The following is a 16,731-nucleotide window of genomic DNA, read 5'->3' on the forward strand; positions in this document are numbered from 1 at the left end:
GGTGTGAAAACATCATTTTTGACTTAGAACATATTCACTATCTAAAGGAACAAATGTGTAGGAAAAGTTATTGAAATTAAGAGTAACTACCTACATAGACATGTGGGGTTTTTTTTGAAAGAAACAGAAACAAACCTCTATTTGCTGGATTCTCAGATTTGATATTAGATCCCAACGTGTAACTCCATTTTTATCGTAGCCTCTAAAGCCAAACCCCGCTGCATTATTAATTGCATCTGCTGCAATGAGACAAGAAGAAACAAATTAATTATAAACTGTCTGTATTACAAATCACACAACAACATATAGTTTGTTCAGAATATTTATCGCATTTTAAAGACTACATTTATTTTTTCTTTTAAATAGTGAGGATCAATTGAACAAACAGAAAACAATCCAAGCAATACTAGCTTCCAATTCAAAAACTTGCACAAAAGCATGAGAGGCAGCACTAGCTACTTCACAGTACAGATGTTCCCTGTCTCCCATACCACCTACTTAGACTTGCTTGAGCAATCAGACAGAAAAACAAACCCAGTGAGATGCATCAATACTACAAAACAGTAGCTGGTTGTAATGATTTGAAACAGCAGCTCAATGTTCACATGCATGTCTTTGATCTTCATTATACAGCAACAGTGATGCTGATGCTTAAAGCATAAAGGTTAAATTATGTGATTCCCTCCATGCAGGTGCACGCTCACAGCACCCCACGGAGAGCAGTGCAAACCGAACAGACAAAACCAGGAATTTTCCAAGGAATGCAGAGCTCATCAAACTTCCACTAATGGCACAAGGTCACTGTTACAACACCTTTGAATGTGAGGTGTTTACAGTGCATGTCAAAGGTCAGATGTTCTAAGCAAACAATATTTTTTCCTAGGAGAAAAAGCTTCTACTGTCATCTGGGCTATGCAGGAAAATACAAGGGATCTCTATTGCCTGTCACTTTCAGTCATCACCTTTGCCTGAGCTTTGTTAGCTCAGACACTAACATTTCCTCAACTGATTTTCCAAATTAGGATGGCCACACACAAGGAAATTACATGTGTTTGAATTTTTAATATTTTTACTTCCTTGTGATTTTTTTTTAAATATATTTGAAAGCAACAAAATTTGCTGCCTTACATCTGACATTGCTAGGCCAACTTCAAATACTGGGCAATAGTTTCATGGTCAATTAGAAACAGCTGGAGACACAAACTCCATAATCTTTTGCAAGCTAGAATGCAAAGACTGTAACTAGAGTAAGTACTCATTTTATTAACTAGCATTTTAGTATCCATTTTAAGTAATTAATTTCATTAATACTTTTTTTTCAAGTGTAAAGAATAGTAATGCACAACTCAAAGGTGTAACATCCAGTAAAACTGTTAAAGCCCCCTCACATTCTACTCCTACCATCATAGGTTTAGATGAGACAAAGTGGAAGGAGGAGGGGTAACAAACTAGAAGTACAGAGCTGGCATAGTTTATTTTCTTTGGTATTTACCAGAGGAATGCTAGCTCTGCACTGCTAGCAAGTGCACAGAGGAATCCAACTGAAGTATTAAAGGCAAAAAAAAGCCCAACTGAAATTATTCACTTTTCACATTACTACTATTTATAGATGATGATACAGATGTATAGGAGCATAATATTCCAAAGTATTTATTTCCACAACAAGCCCCAGAACTACTATATCCAGACAAGCTGCAAGTATTTAATTCATTGACCAGGAATGAAACCAGCAGCTGTAAATGAGTCATGCTGCTCTGCTACCCTAAAGCTTTCTTTATTGCATTGTTCCCACAGATTGTCTCTCAAAAGAACTATCAGACAAATATGTAAAACTGGAGAGGAGGAGGAAGCTGATGAAATCTGTTGTGTGAGCCACTTTCAAGATGTCAGCTTACTTAAATAAAGCATCTTCCTGTTGTACACATCGTTTTTTTACAAGTAACATGAAGGGAAATGCAAAATATTCTTTAAATTGTATAATCTACTCAAGTGTCTTAAATAAGTTACTAAGCACATTATCTCACCAGTCAAACTTTTAGTAAACTAAGGCTAAAACTCAAGTGTTACCCATCAAATTCTGAAAATGCCACTTACTATTAGCAACAGTATCATATACCTGAATTCCAAAGTATTAATTTTCCTTTGTGATTGAATAACATCAAGCAAATTACTGATAACTAACCACAGAAAGAGGTTAAAATTAACACTAAAGATATGCCAAGAATAAAGGTACCAAAATAAATTTTTAAAAATCATAAACAAAAAGGACTGTACATCAGACTAGATTTACTACTACTTTTCCTTTTTTTAAAGTTACTGTTCATTGGAACACTATCACCTTCCAAAAAGAGAGTGATCACTTCTCAAAAAGAGACACTATTTTATGTACTTAATACCTTGAAAGACTTAAGTGCAATCAAGTTTTCCTAAGGCCTCAAGAGGGCACTGCCACTTTTTAATACACACTGAAGTGTGCACATCTCAGATGAGTCTCAGTATCTTTGATACTCATCAATGCTCTTTCTGTTATTATTATATTTTTAAATATATACTTACCTAAAGTCCATGCAAAATAATACTTGGGTCTGGCAGCCATAAGAGACACATACAGGTAGAAAAACCTTACAGGCCATGATGCTGTAGCTCTGAAGTTATCATCAATGTTGTATTCCACAGGCAAAGTTTTTGTAATAGTCATGTGGAAGAGCAAGGACAGTCCACAGATCAAGAGCTTCTGTGCCACGGCTATCTGAAAATTTAAGGGAGATTCTGTAAGCTTCATTTTTTTTGTTTATCTTTTGGAAAAAAAGGAAAGCTATAATCTTGCTTCCCTATACAGACATACATATATATTAATTTTTCAATAATAAATATACAAGCAACTTTAAAATAGTTTATTAAAAAAAAATCTCTGTTTTATAGAGACTCAAGAAATGTTATATTGATCAAGTTGTGAGCATCACTTCCCATGGCCAACACAATAAATCCAGTCTGACTACAGTGACTCTCTAGAAGTCTTTTTAATAACCAAGTCAAGGTTTTTTTCTTATTTTCTTGTCAAATTACTGAAGCAATTAAATTGTTAAGACATCATAACACAAAACATATAATCTAGGACAAAGTAAGGTTATTACTGCAGAGATTCCAGAACAATGGCAAAACTTCAGTTTCTTTTCAGGACCCTTTGGCATAATGCAGGTGTTCAATTTCTGCCCAAGTCAATACATCAATCATCTCTGTTACATTATCAAAGCATCTAAATTCTACAACTAAAATACTGATTTCTGAATTTCAGCCCAAATTTCAGCCAATCAGTTCTGGATGGACCTGTTTTCCCAATCAGAGTGATCACGCTCCAATGGTACAAATAATATGCTCACAGGTATGTACAAGTGTGTTGTTCAGATAGGACCTACTCAAATTTTCTCAAAACTCAGCTTTGCTATAACCACCACAAGTAAAAAGTATCTATCTTCAGTAGAACTTTTCTAAGGTTCTATTATAAAACATACAGAGCAATATAAGCAATATATGCCTGACACTGACTGCCTTAAGTCTCTAGTCTGATCCACATCCCAAAGGCAGACAGCATATTTTGTGAAAGACCCCAGTAACATACTAAAGCAGGCACCAACAAGAGACACTTGAGAGCTAATTCATTGAAATGTAATTTTCAAGCTTTTGTTTTATGCAATCTCAATATTTAAATATTATTACTTTAATTTACATTACAATTACACAGATACTAAACTTGACAAGAAAACAATCAATCTACTTTCTTTGAAGCATCAGAACAAAAATATAACCAGAATCTGTCTATGCTGCTTCCAGTACACCCATCCAAACTTTTAAAGATAACATCCTGCTTTACTGAGAGTTCAGCTCATCATCTAGTTCCAAAATAAAGAGCAATTTTTTTCCATGATACAGAATGGGGCAGTAAATGTCCAACTGAAAGCACACACTTTGGCAAGACACAACAGACCAAAGATTCATCCAGTTGCACAGATGTAAGAAGTGGTACAACCTGATTAAAGAGTGAGACTTGAAAAAGCTCTAAAACAGTGAGGGTATTTTTGGATATTGCATATATTTCACTTGGCTCATCTCAGAAGATATTTCAGAGAGGATCAGGAATCCCAATGATTTCACAGAAAATATCAGCCAGATAATTCAGGAAGCAACTACCTATTAATGGTTAAGGCTGGTGCTTAATTATTTGTTTGTTTTCTAATGAACCTCATTTTAATACTTTATTCTATTACAAGAGTTCAATGTGAAGAGCATTAATTTTCTAAAAGCATTCCTTTGTCATATCAGAACTATTCATAATCCCTCTCTTTGCTACAGCAGAGGAAAAGTTCAGTTGGCTTAACACCTTCAGGATCTTCAATAGAAATGTATGTTCATAAAATCAGTTACTACTAATACTAATGAATCTTTAATTCTGGTGACAAATACAAAAGTCTGATATTTGTAAGTATCAGAAGGCATCACCCCAAGTTTGAAGACATTTGCAAGGATTTAACTTTAAGGCCTAGGCCATAATTACAAGTCATGTTCAATTCTGCAGGAGAAACAATAAGCTGGTAGCAGTAACATGCAAGTTAAAACTAAGTATGAATATAGAAAATGGGTTTTTTCCATCTGAAGATGACCACAAAGTCTCAAAAAATGTTTTCGCCACTTATATTGTTATCTCTGCTCAAAGATCTGCCTTGTGCCACTGCCTCTATTTGCCAATTTTTCTATTGGTAAACAGATGTGATTCACCTGCCTATTCAACACCAAATATGCTTTGCATTTCTCTGAAGGTTGTTAACTAAATTGTGGAGGTGAAAACACCTCTTTTATGAAGGAGCATCAGGTTTTCAACAGAATTTATTTTAAGAACAAATAATGAACTCATACAGTATTCTGTCATGAATTAAACTTTTTTTTTTTTTACACTACTTCACTCAAAATTATAAATCCCAGCATGCTGATACCACTTACAGGGATCAGAATCAGGGATTACAGGGTCCTTAGAAAACTGTGGTGGAAATAAATCTCCCACCTCTGGGGAGCTGCTGTTTCCAGACTGGTTTAAGCAGAGTTTCTGAGGCCAAGCCAAACACAGGCTGCAGTGCAAAGGAGCCCTGCCCTGCCTCCACTCCCTCCCTGCAGGTTTGGCTCGTGCTCCTTAGGCTGAGTCAGATTAGAGAAACAAATCAGATGAAAACCTTGATTTCTGGCATTTTGCAGGAGGGGGTTTGTTGGAAATTTTTTTGGTGGGAACGTGTGGTGGTATGTCTAGTAGGTTTTGGTGGGTTTTTGTTTGTTTTTTTCACACCAAGTTAGTTTCAGACAAATCAAATTATCTGACTCAAACTACAACACTGTGCAATGATACCAACAAAATCTTTGTTCAATTTTTCAATTACCTATTGAAATGCATTTAGTAAAACATTCATTCACTTCCTATTACTTAATTAACCTTTCTTTGCCAAGGCATAAATGGGAAATCACTGAATTGCACAGTCACATATGAGGGTTCGTCAATTTTTACAAGGATGAAGTAATTTGTAGTTTCATTTATTTTACTTTTTAAAGTTTTCAACATAGCAAAATAACTGTTCTGTTCAGGAATTAAAAGACAGCAAAATGCAGGATAACTTTGACCTCAGAAGAAGCACAAAATACAAATTATTTTACAACAAAAAGGTAACAAGACCTGTCTCACCCAGGTTTGATGAACAACTGAGCATTTCTGTATAAAAATATGAAATATGATCAACACTGGGAAGGGAAGGAGGCACTTAAGCTAGAAGACAGTGCCAGGACAAAACTAGATGTGCATAAATTAGATGGGAATATAATTAGGTTGAAAGCTAGATACCTAATTGGAGAAAGCAGTTCAGGAGCAGCTTTCTAATTGAAGAAATAAAAGTAAAACACTCACAGAGCTCAGAAAGTTTAGAAATAAATTACTGCATAACCATGTATAACATATACAAATAGATTTTAAAAATTCGAGAGGAATCTTGAAAAAATTTATTTGAATGAACTTAATTTGATAAAGAATCAGTACTTAATACATAATATTTAGAGGTATTAAAGCACATTATTCTGGGGAGGTTGGTACCTCAGACAAAAACTAAAGATATTTAAGCAAGAACATTATAACCTGTAGGAAGATTCTGCATAATAAGCAAGAAAGCAGATATCTGCTGACAGGAATCTTGTATTTTAAGGGTAGCCATAATAAAAAGAAACTTACAAAGACAGATATTAATTTCTGAGAGTTGACACCACTTTGAGCACCAACAACTGATAGCTTGCAAAAAGGCACAATAGGAGGGATATGAGAAGTAAGTTTTAATACGATGACTTGTTTCATTTAACATGCAATGAACACAGCAAAAGTACTAATCCAAGTTAACATCATGCAGTCAACACACATCATAGAGGAGGAGGCTGGCATGAACTACTTCAGTCATATAACTGTATTTAACAATAAATGAAACTTACTGTAACTCAGCTCAAGGATTCTTTCTTATTTATGACATTAACATTTGCTGATCCCCACTATATTTCAAAATTTTTTGAGTTACCTAAAAATTTATTCTTCTTGAAATAATAACAAATTTAAAGTATTAATATAAAGTTAAAGGTATTTAAACGTTCTTCTAGAAAAAGACAATGAATATTTTAATTGATACAGCAAATGCAGTGAAATTGTGTCATTCATCTTTCTCCAAAAGCACACAATACTCACTGGTGTTATAATATGCAGCCAGATTTCTCTAACACCAGTTGGGAGATGAAATACCAGGAGCATAAACAGCTTCTCTTTGTTTTTATGTCAAAAGCTAATGCAGCATAAATTGCAAAAGTTTCAAGCATCTTAAGAGCAAATAATTTTAAGGAAAAGCACTTACCTGAAAGAAGAAGCCATCATAGGTTTATATTTATTTCTATTGACCTTGTCCGTATTACTAGCAAGATTATGTGGTAAAAAGCCAGGAAGTCCTATCAGGCAATCAGTGGATGTGTGTCCAGAAGTACTGATACAGGCAGGTTTGGTTTACCTCCATTTATGCAATAATTTTACTACATAACACTTTTCTGCAGAAATAGGATTTTTGTACACAAGGCTTTACTGGGCCAAAACAACATTTAGAAACAAAAGTGCCTGCAACTTTGTTGCATCAAAGCAGAGCATGGGCCATGTGATGCTGATCTATGCAAGGAATTCTCAGTGTCTCACCCTTCCTAACGTGTTCCACAGCTCACTTGTGTGAGCTCATGTGCTCTGTCAATTCATGGAGCACCTTCAAGTGTTATCATCCTCCAGCCATGAGTTTAGATTCCAGTCGTGCAAGTTACTACAATCACACAAGATGGGTAGAATGGGACATGCAAAGAGTCCTCACCCACCTTTCTGAGGATGGAAGTGGTTGGAGATGCCCCAAGTGATTGGGAAGCACTCCCTGTTGGCCCAGCTGTGGGGCCATGACCTCTGGATGGTAGGACAAGACAAGCAGCTCCATGTGGGAAAACACCTCCATCTGCCCCAGCAACAGCTGGGCTCACAAGACAAGCAGAACATGGGCAACTGGTGCTGGAATTAGCAAAAGCCTTCCATGTGACCCCATGATAATTCTGCCTCCTATAGGAGGTAAGAATTATCTTAGGCACATGTAAATTTAAATGCCTGATACATTACTACTTAAGACAATATGAAAAGAGCAAAAAGATAATATTCAATACACTGGGCATTAACCTAATTGGACTAAATTTTAAAAGTAACAAGTTTTGTGAGCTTCTGATTTAAATTCAGGTCATACAATCTTTCCTGTAAGGCATGATCAACTGGATTATCTTCTCTATGTGTTTGGTCTCTTCTCTAGTAACAGACCAAAGAAAAAAATGACTTAGGTGTCTTAAGTATTGTTCACAGTGTTATGGGTAGTACATCTTTTACTACACCTTCAGATCAAAATCCTTCTTTAATAGCTCTCTACATGACTACAAGCATGAAAAATGAAACTACTTCTGACTTTTTCCATTTGTTACATATGACTGGGTTTTTATGCACAGTATATGCTTTGAAGTGAACATGCATGAACAGTTTTCATTTAAAGATGGCTTTTTACCATATAAGCTTGTTAGGAAGCTCCAAATTACTCTGCTTTTATCCACAAGATCCAGACTGGAAACCATGGAGAAAACCTGCCTTTAAAAAATAAGCATATAACTTTTTGAACAGGGAACTATTCCGTTGATGAATGAACTCCAGACTCAGCTCAGCAGTTATGCCTGTAAATGAAGAGTGCAAACCAAGCTTCCCATGCAATGATTCCATAAGCATCAGCACTGCAAGAGTCACACATCTTACATTTGGGGAAGGATCCGTTTGTTCATACTTTGTATCTTCCTTCCCATTTGCTTCAGACTGTTGCAGTTGGTATGATCTGCCTTCAATGAAAGTAATATAGTCTTTGTAAGAGCATAACGGGCCTGCCAGGATACCCATGAAATTACAGTTGTAACTTAAATACTCCAGTAGACTTGGCATGCGTCTGTAATTCAAAGACAAGCAACTGGTGAGATGGATTGTGTAGTTCTTCAGGATTTCCACAGTAGGAAAAGTCACAGTCCATGCTACCACTCACTCTAACTGCAGTAAAAACCACATGGGCAAGAGCAGTTTGTCTGTCTTTTGTGATCACAGCTTGAAACATTCTACACATAGCATTTCTTTCCAATCCATACTGGGTACTTTGAGACAGACCTCCTGAACTCCACTGAGTCTCTCCTTGCCCAGCAGAGGTGTTTGACTGAAGCTGAGCCTGAGGAAGGAAAGGGAGGGCTGTTTTCCCAAGTGTTTGTTCAACTGTATAAACTATTTTTCCCTCAACAATTGAATCAATAAACAAAGGTTTGGGCTAACTGGCAATCATTTCAATTAAAACAAATGTCTCAACACTCTCTTGTCCAAAGCAACATACTATTTTCAAGTGTCCTGAATAAAGTACTGAGAAAAGGCAAGTTAAATACTGAAAAACAAAATTTAACAATGTTTCTTCACCAGCTACTTCATACGTGCACTGTTTACTAGTCTTCTATCTGATATGGCATTCATTTGCATAGACTGCATAGAACTTAGAATGTTCTTTCTAAATAACTATAAAATCTCCTCCTAGTGATATTTTTCAAAAGAACAGATATACAAATTAAACTAAAAATATATAAAAACATGGATCTGTTTTACATGACCTTATAAACTCTGTCTTGAACCTGAGCTATAGAAAATGCAGAGAGCATTAAGAAAATACACAAAACATCCCCAAAGCAGAATGTCTGAAAGCCTACCTTACAGCTAAACACCTCTGGGATGGAGTCAAGTCTTCATTTTTTCGAAACATTCCTAGGGAAGAGGACAAGAAAAAAATAAAGAAAAGCTAAATCCCCCCATATTTTACTCAGCAGAAGAAGTTTCATGCTGTAATGTAATTTCTTAATGCCTCAAGCAATTTCAGAGCTATTATGTCACATAACATTTTTGCTGGAGTTGGATCAAACAATTCTTACTGACAAAATCACAAACTCTCATATCTTCAGTTCTATCCAGCAGTGAAATCATGTGGATTTCAGGAAAGCATTGACAACTTGAAAAAAGTGTTAACAAAAACTATTCTTCTACATTAGTTGAGACTTCAAAGTCTGCAGGTTTTAAACCCTTTATTTCCAATTCTGGAAACAGGACAAGCCCCAAAACACAGCCATTGTCATAGCCATAGTCACTGCAGTTTCAATGCATGAAATGGACACAGTCCAAGACAGATTTCAGCAACTGGAAACTCAGAACAGACCTCAAGAACAGCTTTGCACTGCAAATAAAGGTCATGACCAAGCTCCAGTGAAGCAGGCATGGCAGTAAAGGGTGCCACAGCCTTCTTCCTGAGCACTAACAAGAAGCTCTAATCCCTGCTAGCAGAAGGGGGCAGTCCAAGTCTAAGTTCAGCAACAAGACTGAGTTTACTTCTTGCCATATGTGGCTATTTCTGAAATGCTGGCAACCTATCCCTGAAAAATAGTCTTCAAAATCTGTACTATCATGAAAGAGAAAAGCAAAAAATAAGACTTTCAACATCATCATTTATTATGAAATACTAATTCAGGGGAACAAAAACAGTAAGAGCTCCCTCCCTCAGACAGCCCTAGCTAAAACCAGCCAGCACTGCCTGCCAGAATGACCACTTCAGCTCCTCCTGCAGCTTTCTCTAGTGGCTCAGACATGCCCACATGCAGCCATTTCCTGCTGTTCATACTTGCATTTTTTCTTCGCCATTGCAAGTACTAAAAACTTTATCCACATAGCTTCCTAAAGGACATCAAATTTATGGGATCACACTTCAATTATCCTTCTCCACAGCAGTGCTGAAACCCAGCAGCCAATTTCAAATCAAGTTTGACAAAAGAGCAGGGCAATCTAAATATGAAATCCTAGTGTGCTTTATGAAAATAGGTGTTTCTATAGAAGATCATCCTCCTGTCATAGAAAGGTTGCCTTCAACCCCACTCCATGATGCCAGTAAATCCACAGAGGGGAGCCCTTATTCTTGATCCAGGGTAAGTTTCAACTGGAGCCAATTTTTTTTAAGATATCAAAATCAATCAGCCTTATGACAAAAAAGACTGAGGAGCTGAGGGGAAGTAAAAACTAATTTAATTCTATGACTCATGGAAACACTTGTTATCTACAAAGACGGAAATTCTGTTGTCTTAGTGTGTGACTCCAGTGTGGCCACGATCTACACACACTTATGACTTCAAAACCACACTTAAGGTCTTCAACAAAGCTGAGAATACAGAGGGAGATACCAACTTGCCACCTCCTCTCCTTCAATATAGCCTGGGAAAATGCCTTCCTTGGTCCTGATCCTTCACAGTCAAAAGTTATCCTCATTCATACTCATTCAAGGCAATAAACTGAAAATCAAATTATCACCCCCTAACTTGATGCAGCACCTTTGATGCCTCAGGTTTTAGCTTCTCTATTTTTCAGATTCTGTGCTGCTTTAGTGTGTGGGTCTGGGCTTCATATTAGGGGATGGTGAGCTCTCTTCAGAGTAGGGAGACAAAACAATTCCTTTCTCTAGCTGGGGACCAAGGACAGCCGATCCAGATCTCAGGCCCAAGAGCATAAACAACATGGACTGAAGAGAGAAAAACAAGAAGGATGGGACTTCATGGGCTGAAGCTGTAACTGGACAATTAGCTTCAATATGCTAATGGACCAGAACTTATAGAAGTGAGAGACCCCGTGCCTGGTCATCCATTCTTGTGACCATTCTGGGTTCACCTGCAGTGTAGCCCTGGCTGGGCTCTTGTGCTGCCCAAGGTGGATCTATTGAGGCCTCCTAATAAATACCTACTTTATTCTTTAGCTCTGTCTAGTCTCGGCTCTAGGTCAGCCTTCACAAGGCATCACCTTCTCTTCCTCATCATCACATTTTCTCACATTCTCCTTGGTTCTGTAGCAACGGCTCTTACGCTGATAAAGGCACTGAATAAAAACTGAAGAAGCATTTTGAAAGATTCTGTAACCTTTAAGGCCATAATATTACAGTTCTCAGGTAGTGAATCTCTGAATTTAATACAAATAAATTTAACACAAAGACACCTATAGATGGATGTAGATCCCATCACATAGTGAAGTGTGTCATTCAGAACCTTCAGTCTCTCACAGCCCACACAATGTAAACTGACTGGAGCAGGAGCCTCCTTTGCCATTATATTCCATATAAGCATTTTACCCTGAAGTCAGAAAGAGGAAGTGATCACCCAGTGTGTCCAAGTGAACTTGCATAAAGCCAGATTAGTCATTAAATAAAGGTAATTAGTCAAATGAAATATTTCATATTACAAACGTGTGACGAAAAAGGAGGAAAGACCCTCAAACCTGAAATAGAAGAATCTAATCAATGGAATATGATCTGTGGTTTTGGAGAGGTAGGAGGAAACAGGTTTAAAACAGATTTTAGTTATGTGTGTAATTGTTACATATATAAATATGAAGTAATTTAAAGCCCAAATTACCTTATGAGCAATGCATTTGCTGTCTAAAACATACTGCATCCAAGTAGGCCTCCATTAATTTTTCATTTCCCTACCTCACGAAGGTTTCCCTCCAGCCAGCAGATTCTTTGAGGTCAGGTTAGTGGCTTTCCCTGTTTGTTGGGGCTTTTTTTTAAATGCCTTCTCAGTGTCTTCAAGGCCCATTTATCATCTTAGCACAGCATGCAAGAACATGATGACCTCTGTCATACTCTTGAAAGCTTTCAGGAAGCTACCATTAAGATTTTTTTCATCATAGAAAATAAATATGGAAGAGGTGCTCTTACATTGCTGTTTATTCAATATGAGATGAATTAATAAATACACATTCACTACTTCCCAGGCCCAAGGGAACAGAGACCTGATAAACCATAGCTGTTTCCTACCTACTACACACTGGAGAGGGACAACTCCCACTTCAGTAGCACACTGCTGCTAGGGAACTCATGAGGTTTTGTAGCATTCCTTTGAGGATTTTAAGAATTGCTTTCTTCTGTCCTAAAGGAAGAGACTACCACAACAACTGCAGCTCCTTCTTACTACCAAATCACACAGCAGAGATTAGAGAAAATGGGTTTTATTGAACATCTGTTACAGAGGTGAAACAATTCGGTCACTCAGCAACTGCAACTCCATTTTCGCATCTGTAAAGAAGAAAGACTCCTATGTTCCTTCCTTGGTAAAAGAATTATGTAAATCATCAGTAAAAAAAACTTTCCCAAGTGGCCTACATCATGAGGAAGTTCTGTCTTTACATTCCTTCTCAAGAGCCCATATCCTAATGGTAACAAACCCAACACTCTTAGGCACACACCACTATCCTGCCACACAGACTTTATTATGGGATATTATGACTGCTTCTGAGCTCTCACTACACCAGTGTTTACAAATATTATCACCCCATCTTTGTGGTTAAACTTATCCACTTTTATATTTGTATGGAAATCTGGCTAATCAGTAACTAAAAATGCCTAGACACAGAATTATACATTAATAATAACCATAGATCCTACCAGAGGTTCTGTTGCAATTACAGTAAATTTTTGTAGTCCTGAATTGAATCACCAACTGAGCCCAAATGCTGTTGTTATTAAAACATTTTAAGATCCAAGACAGCCAATAAGAGTTTTAGCTGTTATTACCACACTGGCAGCAACAAAGGCAAATAGGTAGAATGCCCACTGAGTAAAATTGGAAAAAACCTACAAAAAAAGCAAGAAAATGTACAAGTCTTCATATCCAGAGAGCCATACAAGCAAAACAGAGGCACAAAACTGTACTTGAAAACTTAGAAGAAGAAAAATACAATATAATTCCTTTAACCACTAAGGACATTTTGATTAAAAAAATAATTTGGTAACTGATACTGAAACAATAATCACCATGCTGTCACTATCATAACAGAGAGGACATTAAAAACATAAATAAAAATCAAGAGGTAGATGGAGACAGAGCATTAAAAGGAAATCCTAACCATAATAAGAAAGTAACAAGTTACCAAATAAAATCCCCAAAACAGAACCACACCACGGCAGTTTCACTGATATAATTAACAGAAATATTAGAAAGCAATGCTTTTTGTTAAACAGCTGCAAATTTTTTGTTCTAATAAAAATAAAATTCCTTTTTCTCCCTTAACTGTTATTTGCCTGATGTGTTGCTTAAATAAATCTAAATCTTCACATAAAGAATTGATATGGACATCAGCAGTTTCCAAATTACATAAAAACATTTCTCCCTTTAGAATACACATGTGAGATGCCAGGGATAATCAGCAAAAAAATACAAAGCAAATTTTAACACACTGACTACTCATTTTTGGCATTGCTCATTTCAGTAACAAGGAACTGCAAGGTAAGAGCTACCAAAGACTGAAGTTCAAAATGTAGATCAGAATACCTGAAAGGCATACTCCAAATCTCTTCAGGTGTAAGTTTGTGATCCATGCAAACTTCTGGAATGTTTGTATTATACAGCAAGCAAGTACAGTACCACAGAATAGGCTGAATTGGAAGGGACCCCCAAGGATCATCAAGTCCAAATTGTATGCAACTTGCATTTAATTTCCCTGCTAAAAAAATCCCTCATGGTAAGAGCACAAGGGTCTAACAGTTACAGGGGTAGCTGTTATTTGTGTATGGGACTCCATATTGGTTTTCAGCTTGGAATCAAGCATATTCACTTAGCTAGACAGACACTGGAATATGCAGCAAGAGTGAGTGGCCTTTGTGGCTACACTCAGTTCACTCCAGGACTTTCAAATGAAACCAGCTGAAGACAACAAACTGGCTGCCATGGAAAGATCAAGTCCAGAAGACTGGCCTTTACCAAAAACCAACCTAGCTACCACTGGAATCGCGAAGTTTACCAGGAACTTCCAACACAGCAACATTTTTTTTCCAGCTGTTAATTTTCATTACACTCCTTGGATGTACTGGTAAAAAATGAGGGAAGAAAATAAATTGTTGTTTAATATAGCCAAGCTGATCTGACTACAGGCTCAGAGAGGCCATGAATCACTTACAACTTTTTGCAACATTATCTCCTCTCCTGTCCCTATATCTCTAAGTAATTTCCAGTGGAAGCATGTACCTTTGTAGAGTGAACAAAAGCCCACTGACAGCAGGGCTTGTTTTCATTAATTTTTCATGAAGGATCCCTTTTAGGTTGTCTAAGATTAAAAAAATTTTGCTTTAATGCAATCTCAGTCTCCCCTGCACATCTTTGCTTATCTCATGACACCAGACTATCAGCTGCTTCTGAGCTCACACTGGCCACATCAACTTTTCAAAGTCATGTTCACAACTGCAACTGTGACCATCCAACTCAAGAAATCTGCTAAACTGCTGATACAACCAGAGAAATTTTTCCAATATACTGTTAGTTACTATTCAAGGGCTGACAAAGAATTTAGAGGTCAATGAGGAACAAAACATCAAGACTTACACTAAAAACTCAGTGTATAAAGAAATCCAGAAGAAAATACAAATTATCCGAATTACTTTAAGTAGGAAAAAATCTAGTCTAGCTAACTTTCATGATGAAAGTTAAGAATAGAGCTGACTAAATGAAACATTTGTCTCAAGATTGCCAGGAACACTCACATGCTTGTTCCATACCACCACTCCACTATTTGTGCATGATGTCAGCAAATTCAGAATAGCTCTTTCTCCTAGCAAAATAATAGTCAGAGGAAGCATTCATGCCTGATACCAGAATTATTACTTCCTTATAATAACCTGTTTCCACTAACCCGTGTACTCTGTACTTTAGTTGATTATGGATTGCAAAATTACTACTTCTGAATATATTTTCTCTGGAAGGTAAACATCAATGTCTTTGACCAACTAGATAAGCCCAGTATTATTTATATTCATTCATACAAAAATATTTTTAGAAGGTCTTTTCCCAACTTTTCATACTCCTGAAAATTTTTGCCCACAAGTTTCTCTAGACAGTGCCACTTAACAATGGAAAAAACATTAAACACCAAGAGCGCTAAAGCCAGGATACATATGAGACAGCAACACATTAAACTTCATGCACAGTGTTAATAAGCAATATCAGAACAGCAGGTGTCTTTATCCAGGTGTCTGGAGTTACACTCCCAAATCTTCAACTGACATCTGTAGTTCCAAGTTATTCAAGCTAATTGGACAGATTTATGAGATGACATTTTCAAACTTTAAAATGAAAATTACTCCTTTAAATTTTGAGGTAACGAAAAACCTAGCTATTCTACCCATGAAAGCCAACATTAGGATTCATTGTGACAGGGCCCACTTATCATTTTGGATACATCTGACAGGAGAACAGACATAAACACAATTCGATAATCTCCCTGTTCACCACAATCTGTTAGCTGTGAGTGTAATTATGATACTAAACAAAATGAAACACACAAAGGTTTTATAAAAATCAGCATATACAGCACAAAGTAGGGAAGTGCTCAAGAATTAGCATTTTAAAACAAAAGGTGCTCAACAACTGCAATTACATGTCCTTTTTCTATCCATCTGTCAGCGACAGAGGTCTCTGAATCTGGAAGTTCTTTAGTTAACTCTCACAGTCAATACCCCAGCCCAAAAGAATACCATTGCTCTTTAGACATTGACTTCAGAAGTGTCACATAAGAAGGGTCTGATAAGTCACATCTTCTGCACAGTGTCAGCATTTTTAGAGCTTCTGTAGAGTTGGAACAACATTTCCCAGTACTTTCATTAATAAGCATCAATGAAACAACTGAGACACAGAAATTTATTTTGCCTTGAAACATAAAACTGATCTAAAGTAATTCACTGACTCATGATGAACGTCGGTAAAATTTATTTTGTATGGAAAATTAAACACAGTAAAGAAATCTTACCATCATGAATCTCAAATGCCAAACTAGTGATCTTCTGTGTAATAATCATCATTGGACTGTCACAAAAAAGGGAAGAAAGAACAATTTAGATACAAATTCAGGATTTTCTTTCACTTATAAATACCAGGGGAATTTTATATTAGGACTCTAGGTTAACGACTCTAAGTTGGAACATCTTCAATGCAAGAACAAAGTGTTTTGTTTTTTCACTCAAGCCATTCCAGAGTTTTCAATGCAAAGAGAAGAATTTAAGCCTTAAA

General features: G+C 36.7%; 1 protein-coding gene across 1 annotated transcript in view; it reads right to left on the reverse strand.

The window, feature by feature from the left end:
* MBOAT2 (membrane bound O-acyltransferase domain containing 2) overlaps positions 1 to 16,731 on the reverse strand; it is a 92,847-nt gene that overhangs the window by 15,021 nt on the left and 61,095 nt on the right. The window contains exons 5-9 of the mRNA XM_063150811.1: positions 16,472 to 16,527; positions 9,358 to 9,412; positions 8,381 to 8,564; positions 2,557 to 2,749; positions 136 to 239 (exon numbers count right to left, since the gene is read on the reverse strand). Of these exons, the coding sequence (XP_063006881.1) occupies positions 136 to 239; positions 2,557 to 2,749; positions 8,381 to 8,564; positions 9,358 to 9,412; positions 16,472 to 16,527 (592 nt within the window). The remainder of the gene's footprint in view (positions 1 to 135; positions 240 to 2,556; positions 2,750 to 8,380; positions 8,565 to 9,357; positions 9,413 to 16,471; positions 16,528 to 16,731) is intronic.

This window comes from Melospiza melodia, chromosome 3, assembly GCF_035770615.1.
Source record: "Melospiza melodia melodia isolate bMelMel2 chromosome 3, bMelMel2.pri, whole genome shotgun sequence".
NCBI classification, from domain to species: Eukaryota; Metazoa; Chordata; class Aves; order Passeriformes; family Passerellidae; genus Melospiza; species Melospiza melodia.